The sequence below is a fragment of the Oryx dammah genome, unplaced genomic scaffold, assembly GCF_014754425.2.
Source record: "Oryx dammah isolate SB20612 unplaced genomic scaffold, SCBI_Odam_1.1 HiC_scaffold_27, whole genome shotgun sequence".
NCBI lineage: Eukaryota > Metazoa > Chordata > Mammalia > Artiodactyla > Bovidae > Oryx > Oryx dammah.
Window position 1 is genome coordinate 14,137,404 of NW_024070211.1, and position 19,411 is coordinate 14,156,814.

The 19,411-nt window shown below is 45.6% G+C and overlaps 1 protein-coding gene across 1 annotated transcript in view; it reads right to left on the reverse strand.

The window, feature by feature from the left end:
* The window catches only part of SPOCD1 (SPOC domain containing 1), a 49,071-nt gene extending 30,100 nt beyond the window's left edge, over positions 1-18,971 (reverse strand). The window contains 3 exon segments of the mRNA XM_040228994.1: positions 3,197-4,357; positions 4,955-5,141; positions 18,943-18,971. Of these exon segments, the coding sequence (XP_040084928.1) occupies positions 3,197-4,357; positions 4,955-5,141; positions 18,943-18,971 (1,377 nt within the window).
* Between the last annotated feature and the right edge of the window lie 440 nt (positions 18,972-19,411).

Genomic DNA, 19,411 nt, shown 5'->3' on the forward strand with positions numbered 1-19,411 from the left:
CACAGCCAGCCTCTCACACCAGATTCCCAGTAGTTCTGGGGCCCAGCTGATCCCCATCCCCATTTCATAGAGGAGGCAACTAAGATTCAGAGAACAGATGTCTCTAAAGTCATTCAGTTGTAAGAAGCAGAGCCTGACCTTGAACCTGTCTATCTGTTCCTGATATGAGCTGAGCGGTCTCCAGGAGAAGGTGCCAAGTCCTGAGAGGGGATCCAGATCAGCTGGGCACTACACCCACACCTGCCCACACCCTACTCAGCCTTGGCCTCAACCACCTGCCGATCCCTGTCGCAGCACAACCTCCATTCTTCTCCTGCAGCTGGCACAGTTGCCATGGCAACCGGTTGTTTGGGATGCTGTGGGATGAGGGACCGTGTCGCAGAGTCAAGGATGGGATTAAAGCAGAGAGCAGCCATGGGTTGCTTCCCGTCAAGGCGGGCAGGCACCTGCCTCCACCACCAAATTCAAACACCCCCTCAAAACATTGCAGACCCAGGAATCCCACTTCTGGGCATCTGGCCCACATAGATAATCTGAAATGGGGAGAAGCCAGATGCACAGGGGTTCACCTCGGCAGTCCTTGGAGGAGGACAATGTATAGTCAACAACAGGTAACATTTCTGAGTATTTTTCTTGTACCAGGCACTGTGCTAAATACCGAACACAGGTACATGTCATCTCACCTGCCCCTTACCACTGCCCAGTGAGGTAAGTAATTATTACCTCTATATTACAGATGAGGAAATTATGCTCGGAAAGGTGAGGCCACTTGCCTGGGTCACATTCAGATAGCAGCAAAGCCAGGCCTGAATGCCAATCTGTCAGCCTCTGAGCTTCATGCTCTTAACTACAGGACAGTGACCAGAAATGAGAAAAGCAAGTCCCAGCCCACCCTCTGGTCCCAGCAGTGCCTGTAGACAGACATGATGCAGCGTTCAGGGAAAGCACAGATTTGCCAACTTGGAAATGCCTTCAAACTCTAAAGCATCTGAAAATCAAAGTACAAGTCCCAGAACAATGAGGCACGGCGTGAGCCTACTTATATATAAAAAGGTACGATCAATATAAGATGTTCACATATGTATAGAAGTTCATAAAAAGGAGACTGGAAGAATGCTAACCATTAACATCAAACAAAGGGCAATTGGGTCAGGAGACATTAAAAGGGATTTCCTCATTCTATGTCAACAAATTCACTGTAAAAACAATTTTTAATACCTAAAAAATCAAGTTATAAATTTTGATCTGCATGGTCCCATTTCTAGGCAAAGAAAAGATATATATGTATATGAAGAAGATGGAAGAAAGGATATATACACCAAAATGTCAACAGGAGATAGCTCTGAATGTTCTTGGCATTATGGGGATTTTTATTGCTTTTTTATTTTCTACGATGAACATGTATTCATTTTTTATTAAAAATTAATGTTTTGAGTGATATTTGCACAGATAATGTAATAGCATCTCTAATGTAATTATAGTCCAAATAGTGATAAATCACCACAGGCAGCTGACTGGTTCCTATCCTAGTTCAACTAATTTGCTTGTTTGACCTTGACATACTCACTTTACCCGTCCGAGCTTCAGTGTCTGCATCATTAAAATGGGTCTATATCAACAGCATCTTCTCTATAAGGGTGTTAGGAAGACTGAAGATGAGTGCTTGGGAATAGTGCCCAGCATGTAGTAAGCATGCCAGGGGCCTTAACTGCTGCACTGGTGCTGGGGAATGCAGGGAAGCAGGCAATGCAGTAAGCTTTCCGGACAGACTGCCTGGGTCTGCATGCCGGCTCCGCCATTTACCAGCTGTGAGACCTTGGGCCCGTAACCTCACATCTCTGGGCTTCATGGGAAGACTAAACCAAAAGCACTCAGTGCACAACACATATTCTATCAAGGAGATAAAAATTCAACTATGTGAGTATGATAAATTATATAGGTAACCAACAGGAGCTACTACATAAAACAGGAAACTATACTCAATATTTTGTAATAACCTATAAGGGAAAAGAATCTGAAAAGAACATTCAGTTCAGTTCAGTCGCTCAGTCGTGTCCGACTCTTTGAGACCCCATGAACCGCAGCACGCCAGGCCTCCCTGTCCATCACCATCTCCCGGAGTTCACTCAAACTCACGTCCATCGAGTCCATGATGCCATCCAGCCATCTCATCCTCTGTCGTCCCCTTCTCCTCCTGCCCCCAATCCCTCCCAGCATCAGAGTCTTTTCCAATGAGTCAACTCTTCGCATGAGGTGGCCAAAGTACTGGAGTTTCAGCTTTAGCATCATTCCTTCCAAAGAAATCCCAGGGCTGATCTCCTTCAGAATGGACTAGTTGGATCTCCTTGCAGTCCAAGGGACTCTCAAGAGTCTTCTCCAACACCACAGTTCAAAAGCATCAATTCTTCAGTGCTCAGCCTTCTTCACAGTCCAACTCTCACATCCATACATGACCACAGGAAAAACCATAGCCTTGACTAGACGGACCTTTGTTGGCAAAGTAATGTCTCTGCTTTTAAATATGCTATCTAGGTTGGTATATATACATAGATATTCAGTTCAGTTCAGTCGCTCAGTCGTGTCCGACTCTTACATAAATATAATTGAATCGCTATGCTGTACATCTGAACCTAACATGATGCTTCAATTTTAAAAAAATTCAACTATGTCAGAAATATACATCAAACAGCAATGCCATCTTCTGCCCTTGGCATATAAACATATTGACCATGATTATTAATATTAATAAAATGACAATTATTATCATCAATAAAAGAACAATGGAAAGGGAAGCAGTGAATATAGGGAACATGGCTAGGCACTGACTCCCTTGCTGTGTGAGCATGGAGGAGTTTAACTTCTCTGAGCCTCAGCTTGCCCTGGGAATATAGGGCTAATGCCTATCTCACAGGACTATTGTAACACTCAAGGAAAAGCACATTTAACATAAATAGATTTACCTTGTGCCTTATGCTGTGCTAAGTACGTTATTTCACACCATCATCTCATTTATTCCTCAAAACAACCCCATTAAAGTGGAACTAGTATTCCCTTTTTACACATGAGGAAACAGGTTAAAAAACATTCCAGGGCCACTCAACTAGGAAGTAGGCAGAGATAGGATTTGAACACACGACTCACTGACACCAAAAGATAATGATGCCCTTCCCATCCCAACCTCTCAGAGTCAACTTACCAGTCTGGGGCCGCTTCCTGGGCTGGATTCTTCTGTTCGGTCCTGGTTGGAGCTGTCTGGCCATCTGTTAGTGCCCTGATCCTGGGCGCCAGGCACTGGGTCCATTTTCAACTGTTTAGCACACTTGGAATCTCTCTGCCTCGTGGATGGGCCTGAGCTAGCCTTGCTGGCTACAGGCTCCAGGAAGCTGGAGGGGGTGTCACCAAGTCCCTGCCCTGGCCTCCCCCCAGACACTGGTTGAGCCACGACCTCCAGCTCCTCCCGGTTGTGTGAAGCACCATGGCCATCACCATCGCCAGGCCTCACGGTGTGCTCAGCTTCTTGCTGTGCTGTGGAAGCCTTTTCAGACCCTCCCGGGCACAGCTCAGGGCTCTGGAGAGGATCCCGGGCAGCTAGCTGAAGTGACAGTCCTCCAGTGGGCACAGGGGAGCTCACAGGGTCCCAGGGGCTGCCTGGCGGGGTCCCACCCCTTACAGTGGGCAAATATTCAAACTTCTCAATCCCTGAGTCACAGTCCACCCAACCTCCACCTGGGTGTCCAGCCCCAGGCCCAGTGTCCTTGCAAGAGAGAGGACTGCATGGGCCTCCCAAAGACACCACGTCAGCACCTCGCAGGGGGTCTCCCACAGCCTGGGGCTTGTCGCCACTAGGGTTCTGACCAAGCCGTAAGAAGCTACCTTCCTGACCCTCTGAGGGGGTCTCAGACTTCCTGCTTTTCTTTCTTGCCCCCACACACCCACTACAAAGATTCCTGGGACAACGTCCAGCCAAGATGTCGTGCAGAATAATCTGGACCCTCTTGAAGGCCTGAGCCCTCCCCTGGGCAGGCTCTGTGGGTAGGTGACAGCGGAGCCTAGGGCTGGGCACCAAATCCCGGCTCTGTCCCACAGCTTGCAGCCCCAGGACCACCGGATGGGCCGTGGCCTCTGGGCTACCCCCAGGAGCACCCACTGCCTGGGAGCTGGCACCTTGACAAGACTCTTCCCTGAGGACCCTCTTCCCACTGCCAGCACAAACGGGGTCCCCCGAGCTCTCTCCTGATGGGTCTGGTGCCAGGCCTGACATGGAGCTGGTTTCTTCCATGTCCTCCCGGAAAAGTCCAAGGCTGTTGAGAGGACTGAGAACGGGGTCCTCTGTGCTGGGGCCCGCTGGAGCCGACTCCTAAGACATGTCTGTTCGCCTCCAGGGGCCCAGTGCAGAAGGCAGGCCCTGTGAGGAGATAAGAGGGGGGTCTGACCTGCCGGCCCACTCAGGACACCAAGCCAATGGGAACCTCGGAGACAGCCTCCCTTATAGGTGGCACCTCCAGGGCACCCAAGAACCACTGACATAAGCACCCCAGCGGGACACAGTGCCCCACGTGAGGGAGGGGAGGCATGTCTCCAAACAGGGTTGAGCTACAGCCACCTTTTATGAGGTCTTCCCCTCTTCTGAGAGTTCACACATTTGCTTGTATGAGCTTTAAAAACAAGTTATCATTTATGAATTATGTACTTCTGTGCATTATTTCATTTCATGCTGGCAGCCACAGGCGAGGAAACTGATATCCAGTGGCTCGCCCAAGGCCACGCGCAGATAAAAAGTGGAAGACCCGGGATTCGGTCCCCGAAAAAAAAGCCCAGCTCTAAATCACTCAGGTTAATTGTCCATCACCCTCACATCGGGCCGCGCCTGACAGACATTCCCAATTAAGTTCCCAGCCTGCCCAGTCTCCCACCGCTCAGGGAACCCAGAACCCACCGACCCACTCGCTCTCACCTGGGGTCTGGGGTCTCTGGGCTCCCCTTCTCGGGGTTCGACACCCAGGTGTAAAGGGGCTGAGATCACATGATGCGGAGAGCCCCCGAGGGATGGGGGCGGAGTCTGTTGATACGCAAAGGGCGGGACCTCGGGCGTGCTGGCGTCGCTGCTCCGGCAGAGGGCGCCCTCTTCCACCCAAGGGCTTCTGGGAGGAAGTGCCTAACGAGGAAGGGCCTTGAATGCCTGCGTGAGAGTTTCATCTTGATCCTACGGCAATGGGGCGTTACTGAAAGTACCTGAACCTCTAGAGGAATCTCAGAATCAGATCTAGATTTTTTTTCCTCGATTGTTTATTTTAATTATTGTTGTCTCAGATATAATTCATGTAGATGAACACGCAACACCCAACCCCAACAGAAAGGTTAGAAATTAAAACCTAAAAGTGTCCTCTCACTTGCCCAGCTCTTGAGAACAACTTTCTATCTTTTTTTATTCATGTGACTATGAATAATATACTCATACTTCTATTCCTTGGTTTATTAATGTCTTTGTTGTTCAGTCGCTCTGTTGTGTTCCTCTCTTTGCCACCCCGTGGACTGCAGCTCGCCAGGCTATTTATTGACTGCTATGTGGTTTCATTACCAATCCTTCCTCTTTGCTCCTCCCAGTTTTTGTCTTTTATATTTATATATATTTTTTGTTTTTCGACTAGTTGCTCTTACAGTCGTCCCTTTGCTTGGGGAATTCAGTTCTCCAATTCTCAGGCACACCAGAATTCTGGAATGCTCAAGTCCCTTATACCAAATGGCATAGCCATTGTATGTAACCTATGTACATCCTCCCAAATACTTTGTCATCTCTAGACTGCTTATAATTCCTTGTACACTGTAAATGCTGTATGAATATCTTGCATGTGCTTAGGAAATCCAAATTTTGCTTTTGGAGTCTTCCTTGAAATTAAAAATATATATATTTTCCATCTGGAACTTCCCTGGTGGTCCAGTGGCTAAGATTCCACACTCCCAATGCAGGGGGCCTGGGTCTGATCCCTAGTCAGGGAACTAGATCCCACATGCGATAACTAAGAGTTCACAGGCTGCAGCTAAAGATGGTGCGTGCCACAACTAAGACTCAGTGCAGCCAAATGAATGTATATATCTTTTTAAAAAGAAATGTTGCTGACTTTTTAAAATAATTAATTTATTCCTGGCTGCTCTGAGTCTTGATTGCACAGGCCTTCTCTAGTTGTCGTGTGTTAGTTGCTCAGTCATGTCCAACTCTTTGCAAAACCATTGACTGTAGCCTGCCAGGCTCCTCTGTCCATGGGATTCTTCAGGCAAGAACACTGGAGTGGGTTACCATTCCCTCCTCCAGGGGTTCTTCCCCACCCAGGGATAGAACCCGTGTCTCCTGCATTGGCAGGTGGATTCTTTACCACTGAGCCACCAGAGAAGCCCCATTTATAATATTATGACTATGTAAATACTTTCACTGTAGAACTAGAGATTTGACTGAGAGGTAGATGAAATTCCCCAGCATGAAACTTGTGCCATGTGAGACCACAAGAAGCTTCCAGTCAATGGGATTACTACATTCAGTTAGAATTAATACATTTAAATATTGGGTTGACCAAAAAGTTCATACAGATTTCCATACGATGTTATGAAAAAACCCGAACAAAGTTTTTAGCCAATCCAATAAAGATGTTGGATGTTAAAGACATGATGTTGAATTTAGAAAGCAAGAAAATGTTAATGAAGGAAATTGAGTGCTGGGTATATGGAAACTCTCTGTACCAATCTTCATTTTTTCCCCTCCAAATCTAAAACTCTTCTAGAAAATAAAATCTAAGGGGAAAAAAAGGAAGCTGTAGTGTGATCTATATTGAAAACTCTAATTATATGGCTGTCAAGGTCACAAATGAGGTTAAGAGGTGAGATTGGATGTTACCAATGACCACAATTACTGCTCTAAAGAAAAATTTTTGAAGATGACTTCACCCCGTGGAATATCCTGGTCATGATGGCAGAGACATGGACCAGGGCCATTAAGACCAAGTAGACTATTTTTCTGGCCCATTTAGATAATGAAAGTCTCCCACAGTTGGACAAGGAAAGGAGAAGCAGAGGTATCACATGGCATAGAGGATAAAAGGGCAATGGTGACTGATAACAAATAGTGCTACTTCAAGCCAAGGCTTCCATACGTGAAAAACCCGAATGAACTTTTTAGCCTCTCCAGTATCTCAAAGACATGATGTTGAATTTAAAAAGCAAAAATATGTTAATGAGGGAAACTGAGGGCTGGGTATGTGGTCTAAATCCTTAACCTATATTAATCCTATGTTTACCTCTTTTAATTTACTTTTAGTAAATTGGTTTAAAAACCCAGCAGGTCTCACTGTCTCCTGATATTCTAAATGTCTTGTCATACAAAATGATCAAGGTAAAGTTTTGCCAGGTTTTGGCCCAATGCCCTTTACTGAATTGTTTGCTGATTCCTCTACTGATTCATGACATCTCTGATGTCTACCTTGTTCCCAGTAATGCCTGGGTTTATTTCTGGATTCTTTGTTCTGTTCTAGTGATCAAGTTGTCTATTCCTAACTAATATGCCATTATTTTAATACTATGGTCTTGTGATAACATCTCGATACCTCGGGGACAAGTCCTATCCCCAACTTGGTTCCTATTTTTCATAATTGTCTTAGCTGTCTGCATACCTTTATTCTTTCATATGAATGGTAGAACCATTTTTTCAAGTTCCCTGAAGAATTCTGTTTGGATTTATACTAAAATTTCATTCAATGTACAGATTGGGGGTATAACTGAATATGTATAATACTGAATCTTCTAACCTATAAATTTGATTTATTTCTCTCCATATTTTCAATTCAATTTTGTGATTTTTCTCCACCAAAACATTGTGCATTTTTATTAAGTTATTTTGTGCTCTGTAATCTTTGTTACTCTTTTTTCTTCTTACTTTTCCACTTGTTTATTACCAATGAAAAAGAAGACAGTTATATTTTGTGGACTGTGTATCCAGAAATTTTGCTGAACTCTCTCATTAATTGTAATAATTTTTCTATTGGTTTCTTGTAATTATATGTAACTGTATGATCATTAGGTCTGAAAATAATAACAATTTCATCTTGTATTGCATTAGAGTTATAGTTCGTTTTTATTTGATATCTTTTATTTAGACTGCATTTTCATTATATGTCATATTTCTTTTTCTAATCTTCTTGCATTACGTAGCACTTGTAGTGCCATTTTGAATAGACGCATGGGAATTTTTTTTTTTTTTTTTTACTTAAATGGTAAATTTCTAAAGTTTCACAATATTTGCTGTAGACTTTTGGTGAAGTGAAGTGAAGTGAAGTCGTTCAGTCATGTCTGACTCTTTGAGACCCCATGGACTGTAGGCTACCAGGCTTCTCTGTCCATGTGATTTTCCAGGCAAGAGTACTGGAGTGGGTTGCCATTTCCTTCTCCAGGGGATCTTCCGGACCCAGGGATCGAACCCAGGTCTCCCGCATTGCAAGCAGATGCTTTACCTTCTGAGCCACCAGGGAAGACTTTTGGTAGATAATATATATTACATTAAGGAAATTCCCTTCTGTTACTATTAATAAATACTTTTTTCACTAATGAGGCAAATTTTATTGTATGTTTGCTCCACATCTTTTGATACCTTTCTACCTAAAACAATGCAATAAAACGCATTGATAGCATTTTCTAATGTTGAACCATCTTTGCATTACTAATACAGTCCTTAGCCAAGTATGATTTTTAAAAAAAAATAAACACCACCGCATTTGATTTAATACAGTTTAGTAGGGTTTTTGCATCTATGTTTATAAGAAAGATAGGTTAAAGATTTATTTCCTTATTCTGCCTTCTCTAGTTTTAGTGTCCAGTTTGTACTAGTCTTATAATATGAATCAGGTAATTTTTTTATAGCATCTGTAACACTGTGTGCAGATTTTCTACTCCTTATAACATTTGGTGAAAGTCACTGGAAAATTATATGGTGCCACTGGCCCATGAGACATTTTACTACTAACTTGATTTATTAAATGACTCTTGGTCTATTCAGTTCTTTTTCTTTTTGAACCAATTTTAGTAGTTTATGTTTTATGTCTATCTTATCTCGGTTTTCAAATTTATTTATTTATTTTTACATATGCTCCCCATCCAGAACCCCCTCCCACTTCCCTCCCATCCCATCCCTCTGGGCCATCCCAGTGCACCATCCCTGAGCACCCTGTCTCATGCATCAAACCTGGACCAGCGATTCGCTTCACATATGATAATATACACGTTTCAACACTACCCTCTCAAATCATCCCACCCTTGCCTTCTCCCACAGAGTCCAAAAGACTGTTCTTTACATCTGTGTCTCTTTTGCTGTCTCACATATAGGGTCACCATTCCCATATTTCTAAATTCCATATATATGCATTAATATACTGTATTGGTGTTTTTCTTTCTGACTCACTTCACTCTGTATAATAGGCTCCAGTTTCATCCGCCTCATTAGAACTGGTTCAAATGAATTCTTTTTAATGGCTGAGTAATATTCCTTTGTGTGTATGTACCACAGCTTTCTTATCCATTTGTCTGCCAATGAACATCTAGGTTGCTTCCATGTCCTAGCTATTGTAAACAGTGCTGTGATGAGCATTGGGGTACACGTGTCTCTTTCAGTTCTGGTTTCCTCAGTGTGTATAACCAGTAGTGGGATTGCTGGGTCGTATGGCAGTTCTATTTCCAGTTTTTTAAGGAATCTCCACACTGTTCTGCATAGTGGCTGTACTAGTTTGCATTCCCACCAACAGTGTAAGAGGGTTCCTTTTTCTCTGCACCCTCTCCAGCATTTATTGTTTGTAGACTTTTTGATAGCAGTGTAGGTTTTCAAAGTTGTTCATAGTATGGCACAAAGTTGTTCATAGTATTCCCATGAGTCAAAAAAAAAATCTCTGTTGTATCAAAGTTATAATCCACTTTTCATTCCTAATACTGTTTATTTGTGCTTTTTCTCTTTCTCTCTCTCTCTCCTGATCAGTCTTTCTATGTTTTGTCTTGTTTAAGAATTAGATTTTTGTTTATTTTCTCTGGGCTTTTGTTTTTGCCATTATATTTTCTATTTCATTACCTTCTGCTCTTTCTCTCATTATGTAATTTCTTCTGCTTCCTTTGGTTTACTATTGTTCTTTTAATTCCTTCTCTTTTTATGACTTTTAAAAAAATATTTGTTTATTTGGCTGCACCAGGTCTTAGTTTCGGCACGTAGGATCTTTTGTTTGCAGTGTGTGAGATCTTGTTCCCTGACCAAGGATTAAACCCAGACCCTCTACACTGGGAGCATGGAGTCTTAGCCACTGGACCACCAGGGAAGTCTCCTTTTAATTCCTTCTTAACCTGAAACTTCAGTCTTTTTTTTTTCTTTTTTTAAAAATAAATTATTTATTTTTAATTGGAGGATAATTGCTTTAAAATGTTATGTTAGTTTCTGTCATTACATCAACATGAATCAGCCATAGGTATACACATGTCCCCTCCCTCTTGAACCTCTCCCTAAGCCCCCCTCCCTCCCTCCTCTCCAGGTTGTCACATAGCACCAGGTTGAGCTCTCTGTATCACAGGACAGATTCCCACTGGCTGTCTGCAGGGTGATATTCCATTGTATGTGTGTACCACAACTTCTTTATCCATTCCTCTGTCGACGGACACCTAAGTTGCTTCTGTGTCCTGGCTGTTATCCATGTTAGGGATCTAGGTTGCCCGTTCCTGTATCAAAATCTAACGCCTGATGATCAGAAGTAAAGGTGAGGTGGTCATGCCACACTGTGCATTTTAATGGTACATTTGCATCTGGCAGCGGGCTTTAAGTCAGAATCTTCAGAACAGGTGAATGTTGATGTTCATTACTAAAGCCCATCTGTGCTCCCAAGTGTTTGTGCCAACTTACACTCCCACCAGTCATTAGGAGAAACCCCCTAATGACTCTGCATCCTAATAGGTGCTATTTTTTCACTTCTTAATGACCACTTTCTTTTTAATTTTATTTTAATTTATTTTATTGAAGTATAGTTGAAGTATAGTTGTGTTTATTTCTGCTGTACAGCAAAGTGACTCAGTTATACATAGATATATATATAATACATTCTTTTTTAATATTCTTTTCCATTATAGTTTATCAAAGGACATTGAGTATAGTTCCCTGTGCTATACAGTAGAATCTTGCTTTTTATTCATTCTATATATAATAGCTTGCTTCTGCTAATCCAAGCTCCCAATGCATCCCTCCTCCACTCTCCTCTTGGCAACCACAAGTCTGCTCTCTATGTCTATGAATCTGTTTCTGTTTCATAGATAGGTTCTTGCATTTTTGACCACTTTCTAATTCTTAGTACTCTGCCTCTCACTCACTTTCTCTCACTCCTTCTTCTTCTTTCTTTCCTGCAATAAATATGTGTTTGGGACATATATTTCTTTTCCATTTTTAAGGAAAAACAAGTCTTTTGTTTTTTCAAGGAGTAGTTTGTGGAGAGTGTCATTTGCTACAGAAGGGCCTGGAAATATATATATATATATTTTTTTTCTTTCTTTCTTTTTTTGACCAACCTACATGCAGGATCTTAGTCCCAACTAGTGATTGAACCCATGCCCCCTGCATTGGGATCACAGAGTCTTAACCCCTGGACCACCAGGGAAGTCCAAACGTGGAAATATAAAGATTAAATAAGGAAGGGCCCATTGTGTTACACATGTGGAATCTGAAGTATGACACGAATGAACTTATTTATGAAACAGACTCTCACAGAAAGAAAACAAACTTTTGGTTATCAAAGGGGAAGAGGGTGGTGGGGGATAAATTAGTAGTTTGGGATTAGCAGATACAAACTACTATACATAAAGAGACAACAAGGCACTGCTGTATAGCACAGGGAAATATATTCAATTTCCTGTAAAAAGCTGTAATGAAAAAGAACAAGAAAGAGCCTAACATGGAGCCCAGGGGCATTGGACTCTAGCATGGGAATGACAGAAGGGAATGAAGCAGGAGGTTTGCTAGCAAAAGGAAGGGGAGGACTGCAAGGTCAAGGGGAGAGGACTTCCAGGAAAAGGAGCATTGAGTTTATGGCCAAATGAGAAGGAGCCAGGGAAGAGGGGATGATGGAGACACAGGAGCAAGAGCTAGCTCAGTGTTGAGAGCATGTGGGTATTACAGCTCTCTCCTTTTGTGCAAAGAGCACTCACTTTAGAGCTGGACAGACATAGGTTCAAATCCCAGGGCTGCCATTTGAAAGGGTGACAACACACTTATCAGAGTGGTGTGAGAGTCACGGAGCACCTAGACCAGTAGCCACTCAACGCTCAGTGGTTCTTTCCCTCCCTTCCTTCTCCCCAAATGTCTGAGGCCCAGACTAGATTTGGAAGCTGGGAGGTGACCCTCGGCCAAGTGGGCTGCAAGGGCAGAAATTTCCTGCCTCCGAGGAAGGAAGAGGAATGGGGAGAGCTAAGGCTGGGAGCCCAGCCGGGGAGAAGCAAAGGGGCTCCTGAGAACCAGGGAGAGGCAGCATGCTGATGGGGGAGACCTTGGTGCTGTATGTTTGGCAGGGAAACTGCCACTGATTGAGGGCTTGGGGGTTGGGCCTTCCTGGCTGGGCACCAGCCGAGTGAGTGGATGTGGAACCCCAACACAAAGGGCTTTGTCTTCCTGGCCCAAGAGGTGCCATCTCCGCTCCCAGCCTGCAGCCAGCCGGCGTGGCCCAAGCTGGCTTCCTGCCCCACCCGCCCCTCCTCCTGCATCTCCATCTCCGTGTCCTGAGGTCCAGCCACCAAGTCCTCCCAGGCAGAAACCTAGAAGTCAACCCTACCTCTCATCAACCATAGGGTCTACCAGCCCCACCTCTCCCTCTGCTTCTCCTAGCAGTTCCAGGGCTGGGGAACTTCCCCAGGCACCAGGCAGCTCTCCCCTGGCAGGATTCCCTCCAGTCAATTACTCGACAGGCTGGGCTTTGACTGTCCCATACCCCTCTGGCCACCACACCAGAGGCCACTACAAATTCAACTAGCAGGAAGGTCTCAGTTTTGACTCCCTGAGATGGGCTGATTTTTGTCCATCGGCTTCTCCAGCTGCTGGGGAGGGACAGAGAGGACAAAGTTTCTTTTCCATGGATACCTTTGTGCATTTTCTTCAATTCTGGCTTCTCAATCTGTGGGACCCAGGGAAAGAGGGGAGGTAAACTCGTGACAGGAGAACAGATGTCCCTGGGAACTAAGCTTCCCCAGAGGCACCCCCTGCACTGTCAGTCCCAGGCTGGCTTCCACCAGCCAGCAGCAGCAGAAGTCAGTGGGGCCGCTCGCTCAGAGGTCACTGTGCCGTCCCCCTCCACTGAACCAGGCCTGCATGGGCCTCTGGCTCACCATCGCTCTACCTCCTCCCAGCTTCCTCGATTTGCTGAAGGACGAGTTGTTGACTCAAGAACTGGAAAACCAGAAGCAAACCCTCTGGGCCCCAGGCAAGAGACTCTGGAACACAAGGTGTCAGCTCTGTGTCCCGAGGCACGGACTCATCTGAGGACAGGCACCATGGGACTTTGCTGAGGCTGCCAGCTGCTGGGACCCCGGCCCCTGGGACCTCCTCTCTGACTCAAGGTCATGCCCTGGACACTGTGAACTCTGCAATCCTGGCCAAGGTTGCTGGGCACTGCCGGACCTCTGACTGAGCCCTCCTAAGATGTTCCTGAACCTGGCTGCCCCTCTAAGCTCCGGGCCGAGGCCGAAGGTTCTGGATTTCCTGTGCCTCTGAGCTCCTAGCAGCGGAGGCGATCGCTGGTCAGACGCTCCAAGGCTCCTGATCCTCAGCCTGCAGGGTCGTGGACGGACGCAGCCAACGATAAACCAGGGACATGGCCGCTGCAGGTGGACATGCTTGTGTTTATGCAAAGCTACTGGCACCTTGCCCAAGGCTGCTGATGCACACACACATCGTATCAACGTGACTGCTTATCATTGCCGACCTTCGTCACCTGGCTGAGGTCGCATTTGTCAAGTTTCTCCACTGGCAAGGCTTCTCTGCACTTCCCCCACCCCCCTCCCACCCCCGGTACTCTTGAGAAGGCAGCCACTGTGTGCAACCCACACGTAAACAGTGGGGAGTTATGCTCCACTCCTTGAGGGCAGAATGTCTACATAAATTATTTGGAATTCTGCATGGGAGGTTTTTCTCTCCTTAATCATTTATTTATATCATTTATTCAATCATGTATTTGTAATCAGTAAGAACTCATGGGTATTTATTGTGTGCTATGGGTTGAAATCCAATGCTACTTTATTTTCTTTTGTTGCTCAAACTGTTCCAGTTTTGGTCACTGGGAGCTCTTTCAATTGGCTCCCGTGTCCCTTTGACATTTGACACACCCCCATTATTGTGTGTGTGTGTGTGTGTGTGTGTCAGGGGGCAGGTATATCTTCTACCTCCTTGGAGACTTTTGATGTCAGTTATCAGATGCGGCTGAGACTCAGAATGATCCCACCCCCGCTTTTTCACTCGCCCCAGCCACTTGCTACTGCGCCTCTGACTATCGGAGACCTCGGAGTTGCTGGACAAACTGAACTTGGGACCCTGCCCTTTCCTGCCTCCCCAGTCACTGCCCTGCAGAAACAATGCCCTTTCCCCTGGCTGAGTCTGTCCGCCAGTTTCGGCCCCAGAAAAGCTTGGAGACCATAGTGACGTAATTGCTTTCCTCAGTGTGCGTGAATAAACATATTTAAAGAACAAAACAAAATAAAAATTCTGCTTCCCTGTGATCTTTGCAACCTACCTTATCGTCTTCATTCCTGAATGTCAGATAAATGTTCTTTTGCTGGAAACTGTTTTTATGACCTGCCCTCCCATCTGGTCACGGTAGCCATCAAGGTCTTTGGAATCAACCAGACTCGGATTTCAATCCAAGTGGCCCTGAGCAGTCACTTGACCTCTCAATGCCTCAGTATTCTCATTTGTAAAAGAGAGATAATAATAGCCTCCAAACAGCTACCACTGAATAAGCCCCTGATCCATGAATTAGGTGGTAACTTACTAAATGCATTTAATACTCCTAACATACATAGTAGGTGCTCAGTAGATGGAAGCTATTACCACTGTTACTAGTGGGAATCTTCCTTTGTCTTCCTCTCCCCAGTCTCTCCTTCAAATCCATCGTCTGCTCTACAGCTCAGACATGGCAGTATCACTTTTCCACTCACAATCTTTCCAGAAACCAGAATTCCAGAACCACTCCCCATCCTGGGATTGACAGTCTTACAGAATCTTGTGCTGCTTAAGGACCTGGCCTCATCTTCCTTGTCAACCTAAATCCCACCAGACTCTTAACTGTTCCCCAAACAGGCCTTGCACTTCAAATGTCCTTGCCTTTGCCTGTGTTGTTCCCTCTGCCCATAATGCTCTTCCAGGCTGTCTTATCTGGAGACTGCCAGGTTTGAAAGAGTGAGGACTTAGAGTCCCACAAAACTGCGTGTGATCTTCATTTGGACCCTGGCTCTGCAGCTTATCAGCCATGTAGCCTTGAGCAAATTCTCTAACCTCCTTGAGTCTCATTTTCCTTACTCATAAAATAATGATAATAATATAGTCATTTCATAGGAATGTTGTAAAGATTTCAGTAGATGATCTACATGAAGCATTTCGCATAATGGCCAGCACACAGAAAATGCTTAATAAATGCTCCCTGTCTCTCTCTAACTAAACTCAGGCAGCCAGGAGTTGCCTGCTCTGCCGTTCTCTGTTTATTGATGAATTCAAGGCTAAAAATAAAACTGCGGCCTTGGGGAGTAGGTCCTTCCAAAACTGGGAATTGATGCCCATGGTACCACGGATGGAGAAGGAGCTTGCCTTTCCCTCTGGGGGCTGCTCAGAGAAACACAAATCTTAGTGCCTCCGGCCTTTCTCCATTATTTCCAGGGCAGGCCTGCGGAGGCTGGACCAGCCCAGGCTGACAAGCTCTCCTAGTAGTGGGCTCTGCAGTCCCACAAGCTGGCTTCTAATTCCTGCCTTGCCATTCACTGGCTCTGTGACCTTGGGATGACAACTTGCTGTCTCTGAGAATCATTGTTAGTGCTAGCCTGGGAAACTGACAATGGTAATAACCTAGTTCGGGAAAACAAATGGGCTTCCCTGGGGGCTCACCTGGTAAAGAATCCGCCTGCAATGTGGAGACCTGGGTTCCATCCCTGGGTTGGGAAGATCCGTGGAGGAGGGCATGGCAACCCACTCTAATATTCTTGCCTGGAGAATCCCCATGGACAGAGGAGCCTGGCAGGCTACAGTCCATGGGGTCTGTAAAAACACAGCTTACCACACACAGAGGCCTTGAAGCCAATGACTGCCAGCTCTAGGACTTTGGGTAATGACTCCCCTGTCTGAGACTCAGTTTCCATATCTCTGAGATAGGCACAGTAGTTTTGACCCTACAAGGCTTGTCATGTGGGTCTAGAGAAGCCAGGGACAGCAGCTGCTGACGGCAGTGGCACCTGATGGGAACCTGAGTTATCCAATGGTGCATTTTCCCACCTGAGAGTTGTAAGGAGCTGAAACAGAAATTTATTTGAGCTGTTTGTAGCTATTGATCCACCAGCCTTGGAAAATGCAAAGAAATGCATCCAACAGAAAAACACCTGTCTTTTGCTGCTAACAGGCAAGTCCTGCCAGTGAAGGGACCACTTGTGTGTGATCGACTTCCCCTGCTGTCAGTTTATGCTCCGGGCGAGTTGTCTTGTCTCCCAGAACAAGATGCTGACTTAACAAAAGCAGATCCTGCATTGCAGACAGGAGCCCCATTTTCCCTTCTGTAGTAGTAGTCTTGTTTTGGTATTTTTTTGTTTACTCATTTATTTAAATTATTATTATTTTTGTTTTTGGCTGCACCAAGTCTTCACTGAGGCACACAGGATCTTCAATCTTCATTTTGGCCTACAGGATCTTTCGTTGTGACATGTGGGATCTAGTGCCCTGACTGAGGTTCGAACCTGGGGCCCCTGCATTGGGAGAGCAGAATCTTAGCCGCTGGACTGCCAGGGAAGTCCCTGCAGTGGTCCTCTTAATAGTGAGGTCAAGGACATGCCTCCGGCTTCCAGGGGCACTGAGCCTGCCTTCTTTGATTGATTGATTGATTGATTATTTTTGGCTGTGCTAGGTCTTCGTTTTTGCTCACAGGCTTTCTCTAGTTGCGGTATGCATGAGCCCCCCTTCTTCACAAAGACACAGACATACTGGACTTGGATGGCCCACAACCTCCAGGCCATACACCCTGGGTTGTTTCTCCCCTTCTTCCCTTTCTGGGACGGTCCAGTCAGGCTGTAGCCCCTCCCTTATTTCCGACCTGGGGATAGATACAGAATCGAATTACGATAACATTAACAAAAATACACAGTCCCATCACCTAGCAGTCCTTGGGGCAGGAGGATAGTGCAGAGATCGCTGCAAGAGATAAGAGCCCGGGGCCAGGGCACCACATGCAAAGGTTTTCCTCCCAGCCACCTGCAATCTGTGCACCTGAAAGGAAAGGAAACCGTGTTCTTCTGCACAAAAGAGGGAAGACTAGATGGTCTTCTCAGGCCAGAAAGCCTGGAGGACTGGTACCATGAGGCAGGGGCGCTGACCCAGCGGCTTCTGGGATGAGATGCTGCCTCTGTATCCTCACTCTCCTGGATTCAGATCTCAGCTCCACCACTGGGGAACTCTGGGCAAACCCCTTGGTTTTCCTGGTGTGTGTATTTATTTGTTTCTCTGCATATTCACAGCACTCTTGCCTGCAGACAATGGGGTCTACTCTGGCCAATTTAAGTAGAAAGGGAATTTAATTAGGGATGTTAGGCTCACTGGATGATGGAGAACTCAGCTCTAGATCCAGCTCAGGAGCATCTCCAAGAAACACACAGCAGAGCTGAGCTGATGGGGGAACTGTTGTTGCCATCACAAACCCCGGGACCAGTCCTGCCTTGGCCACCATCCAGGCCAGCAAAAGGTGTGCCCCACACACAGCTGCTCCCACACAGCCTATTTCTGGTTGACATCTCAGGAGGATGAGTGTGATTGGAGGAAAGTAGATCACATGCCTATACCCTGCAAGGGGAGATGACTTCTGCTTTGGGAAGGAGAAACTTAAGATATAAAGGCTAGTCAATATGTGGAAAGGAATTGTTTTTAACCATTAGTCAGTAATGAATGATAAACATTCAGTACATCCGTCTTGTCTGCTTCCCCCTACCTTGAACAAAAGCTCCGTGAAGCAGGTATTATCTTGAACGTCTTGCTTTTTAAAAAAATTTAATGTATTTATTTTTAATTGAAGGATAATTGCTTTGCAGTATTGCATTGATTTCTAGCAAACATCAACATGAATCAGCCATACGTTTACCCATGTCCCCTCTCACTCGAACATCCCTCCCACCCCCCTCCCTCTAGGTTGTTACCAAGCCCCAGTTTGAGTTCCCTGAATGTCTTGTTCACCTCTGTACCTCTAACACCTAACATGGAGCCTGTGAGGAATACACAGATTAAATAAAGTGTGGGCAATGAAAGAACACCTGTACTTTGAGGCTACTGGCCAAATTACAGTCTCTGGTTGGGGAGGGGTACAGCTTCATGCTTTGGGGAAAGCTACTCCTTTTCTTTTTTAAAAAATAATTTAAATTTTGACTGTGCCATGTCTTCGCTGCTGCACAGGTTTTTCTCTAGTTAGAGTGCAAAGGTTTCTCATTGCTGTGGCTTCTCTTGCTGTGAAGCATGGGCTCTAGGATGCACAGGCTTCAGTAGTTGCAGCCTCCAGACAGATTCTTCTCCGCTGAGCCACCAGGGAAGCCCCAGAGCTGCTCCTTCTTTGTGGAATACCCATTCCTCCCGTCCATGGGATTCTCCAGGCTAGAGTACTGGAGTGGGCTGCCAGTGCCTTCTCCGCAGCAGCTTAGCAGCATTCCTCCCCAGCCCCTTACCTGATGGTGAAGGTGTCTTCATCTCTCATTTCTCAGTTTTGTCTCACCTCCTCCTGGAGGCCTTCCTTGATTTACAGCCCCATCCCTTACCACTGCCATTATCACCACCATCACCACCCTGGGGATGCCCTGGGGTAGTGGTTAAGAAGGCAAGCTTTCCAGCCTGGCTGGCTGATTTCAAATACTGGCTTCAGCTCTTTCTAGCTGCTGGAGCTCGGATAAGTCTTGTAATCATTCTGAGGATCATTTTCCTCGTCTATAAAAAGGGGTAATAATAGTTTTTAAGTCTCAGAGTTGTTGTGCTGCTTCAATGAGAGTGAAAGCAAATTCTCAGAACAGGGCCTGTTGCAGAGAAACAACTCAGACCATTGCTGATGCTGGAGCTGGTGCAACCCTTCTGTTCATGATAAGGCAGCATCATGATTGTGTTCATGCCTGTAACATCAACTTAGCTAAGACCTGAAAAAGA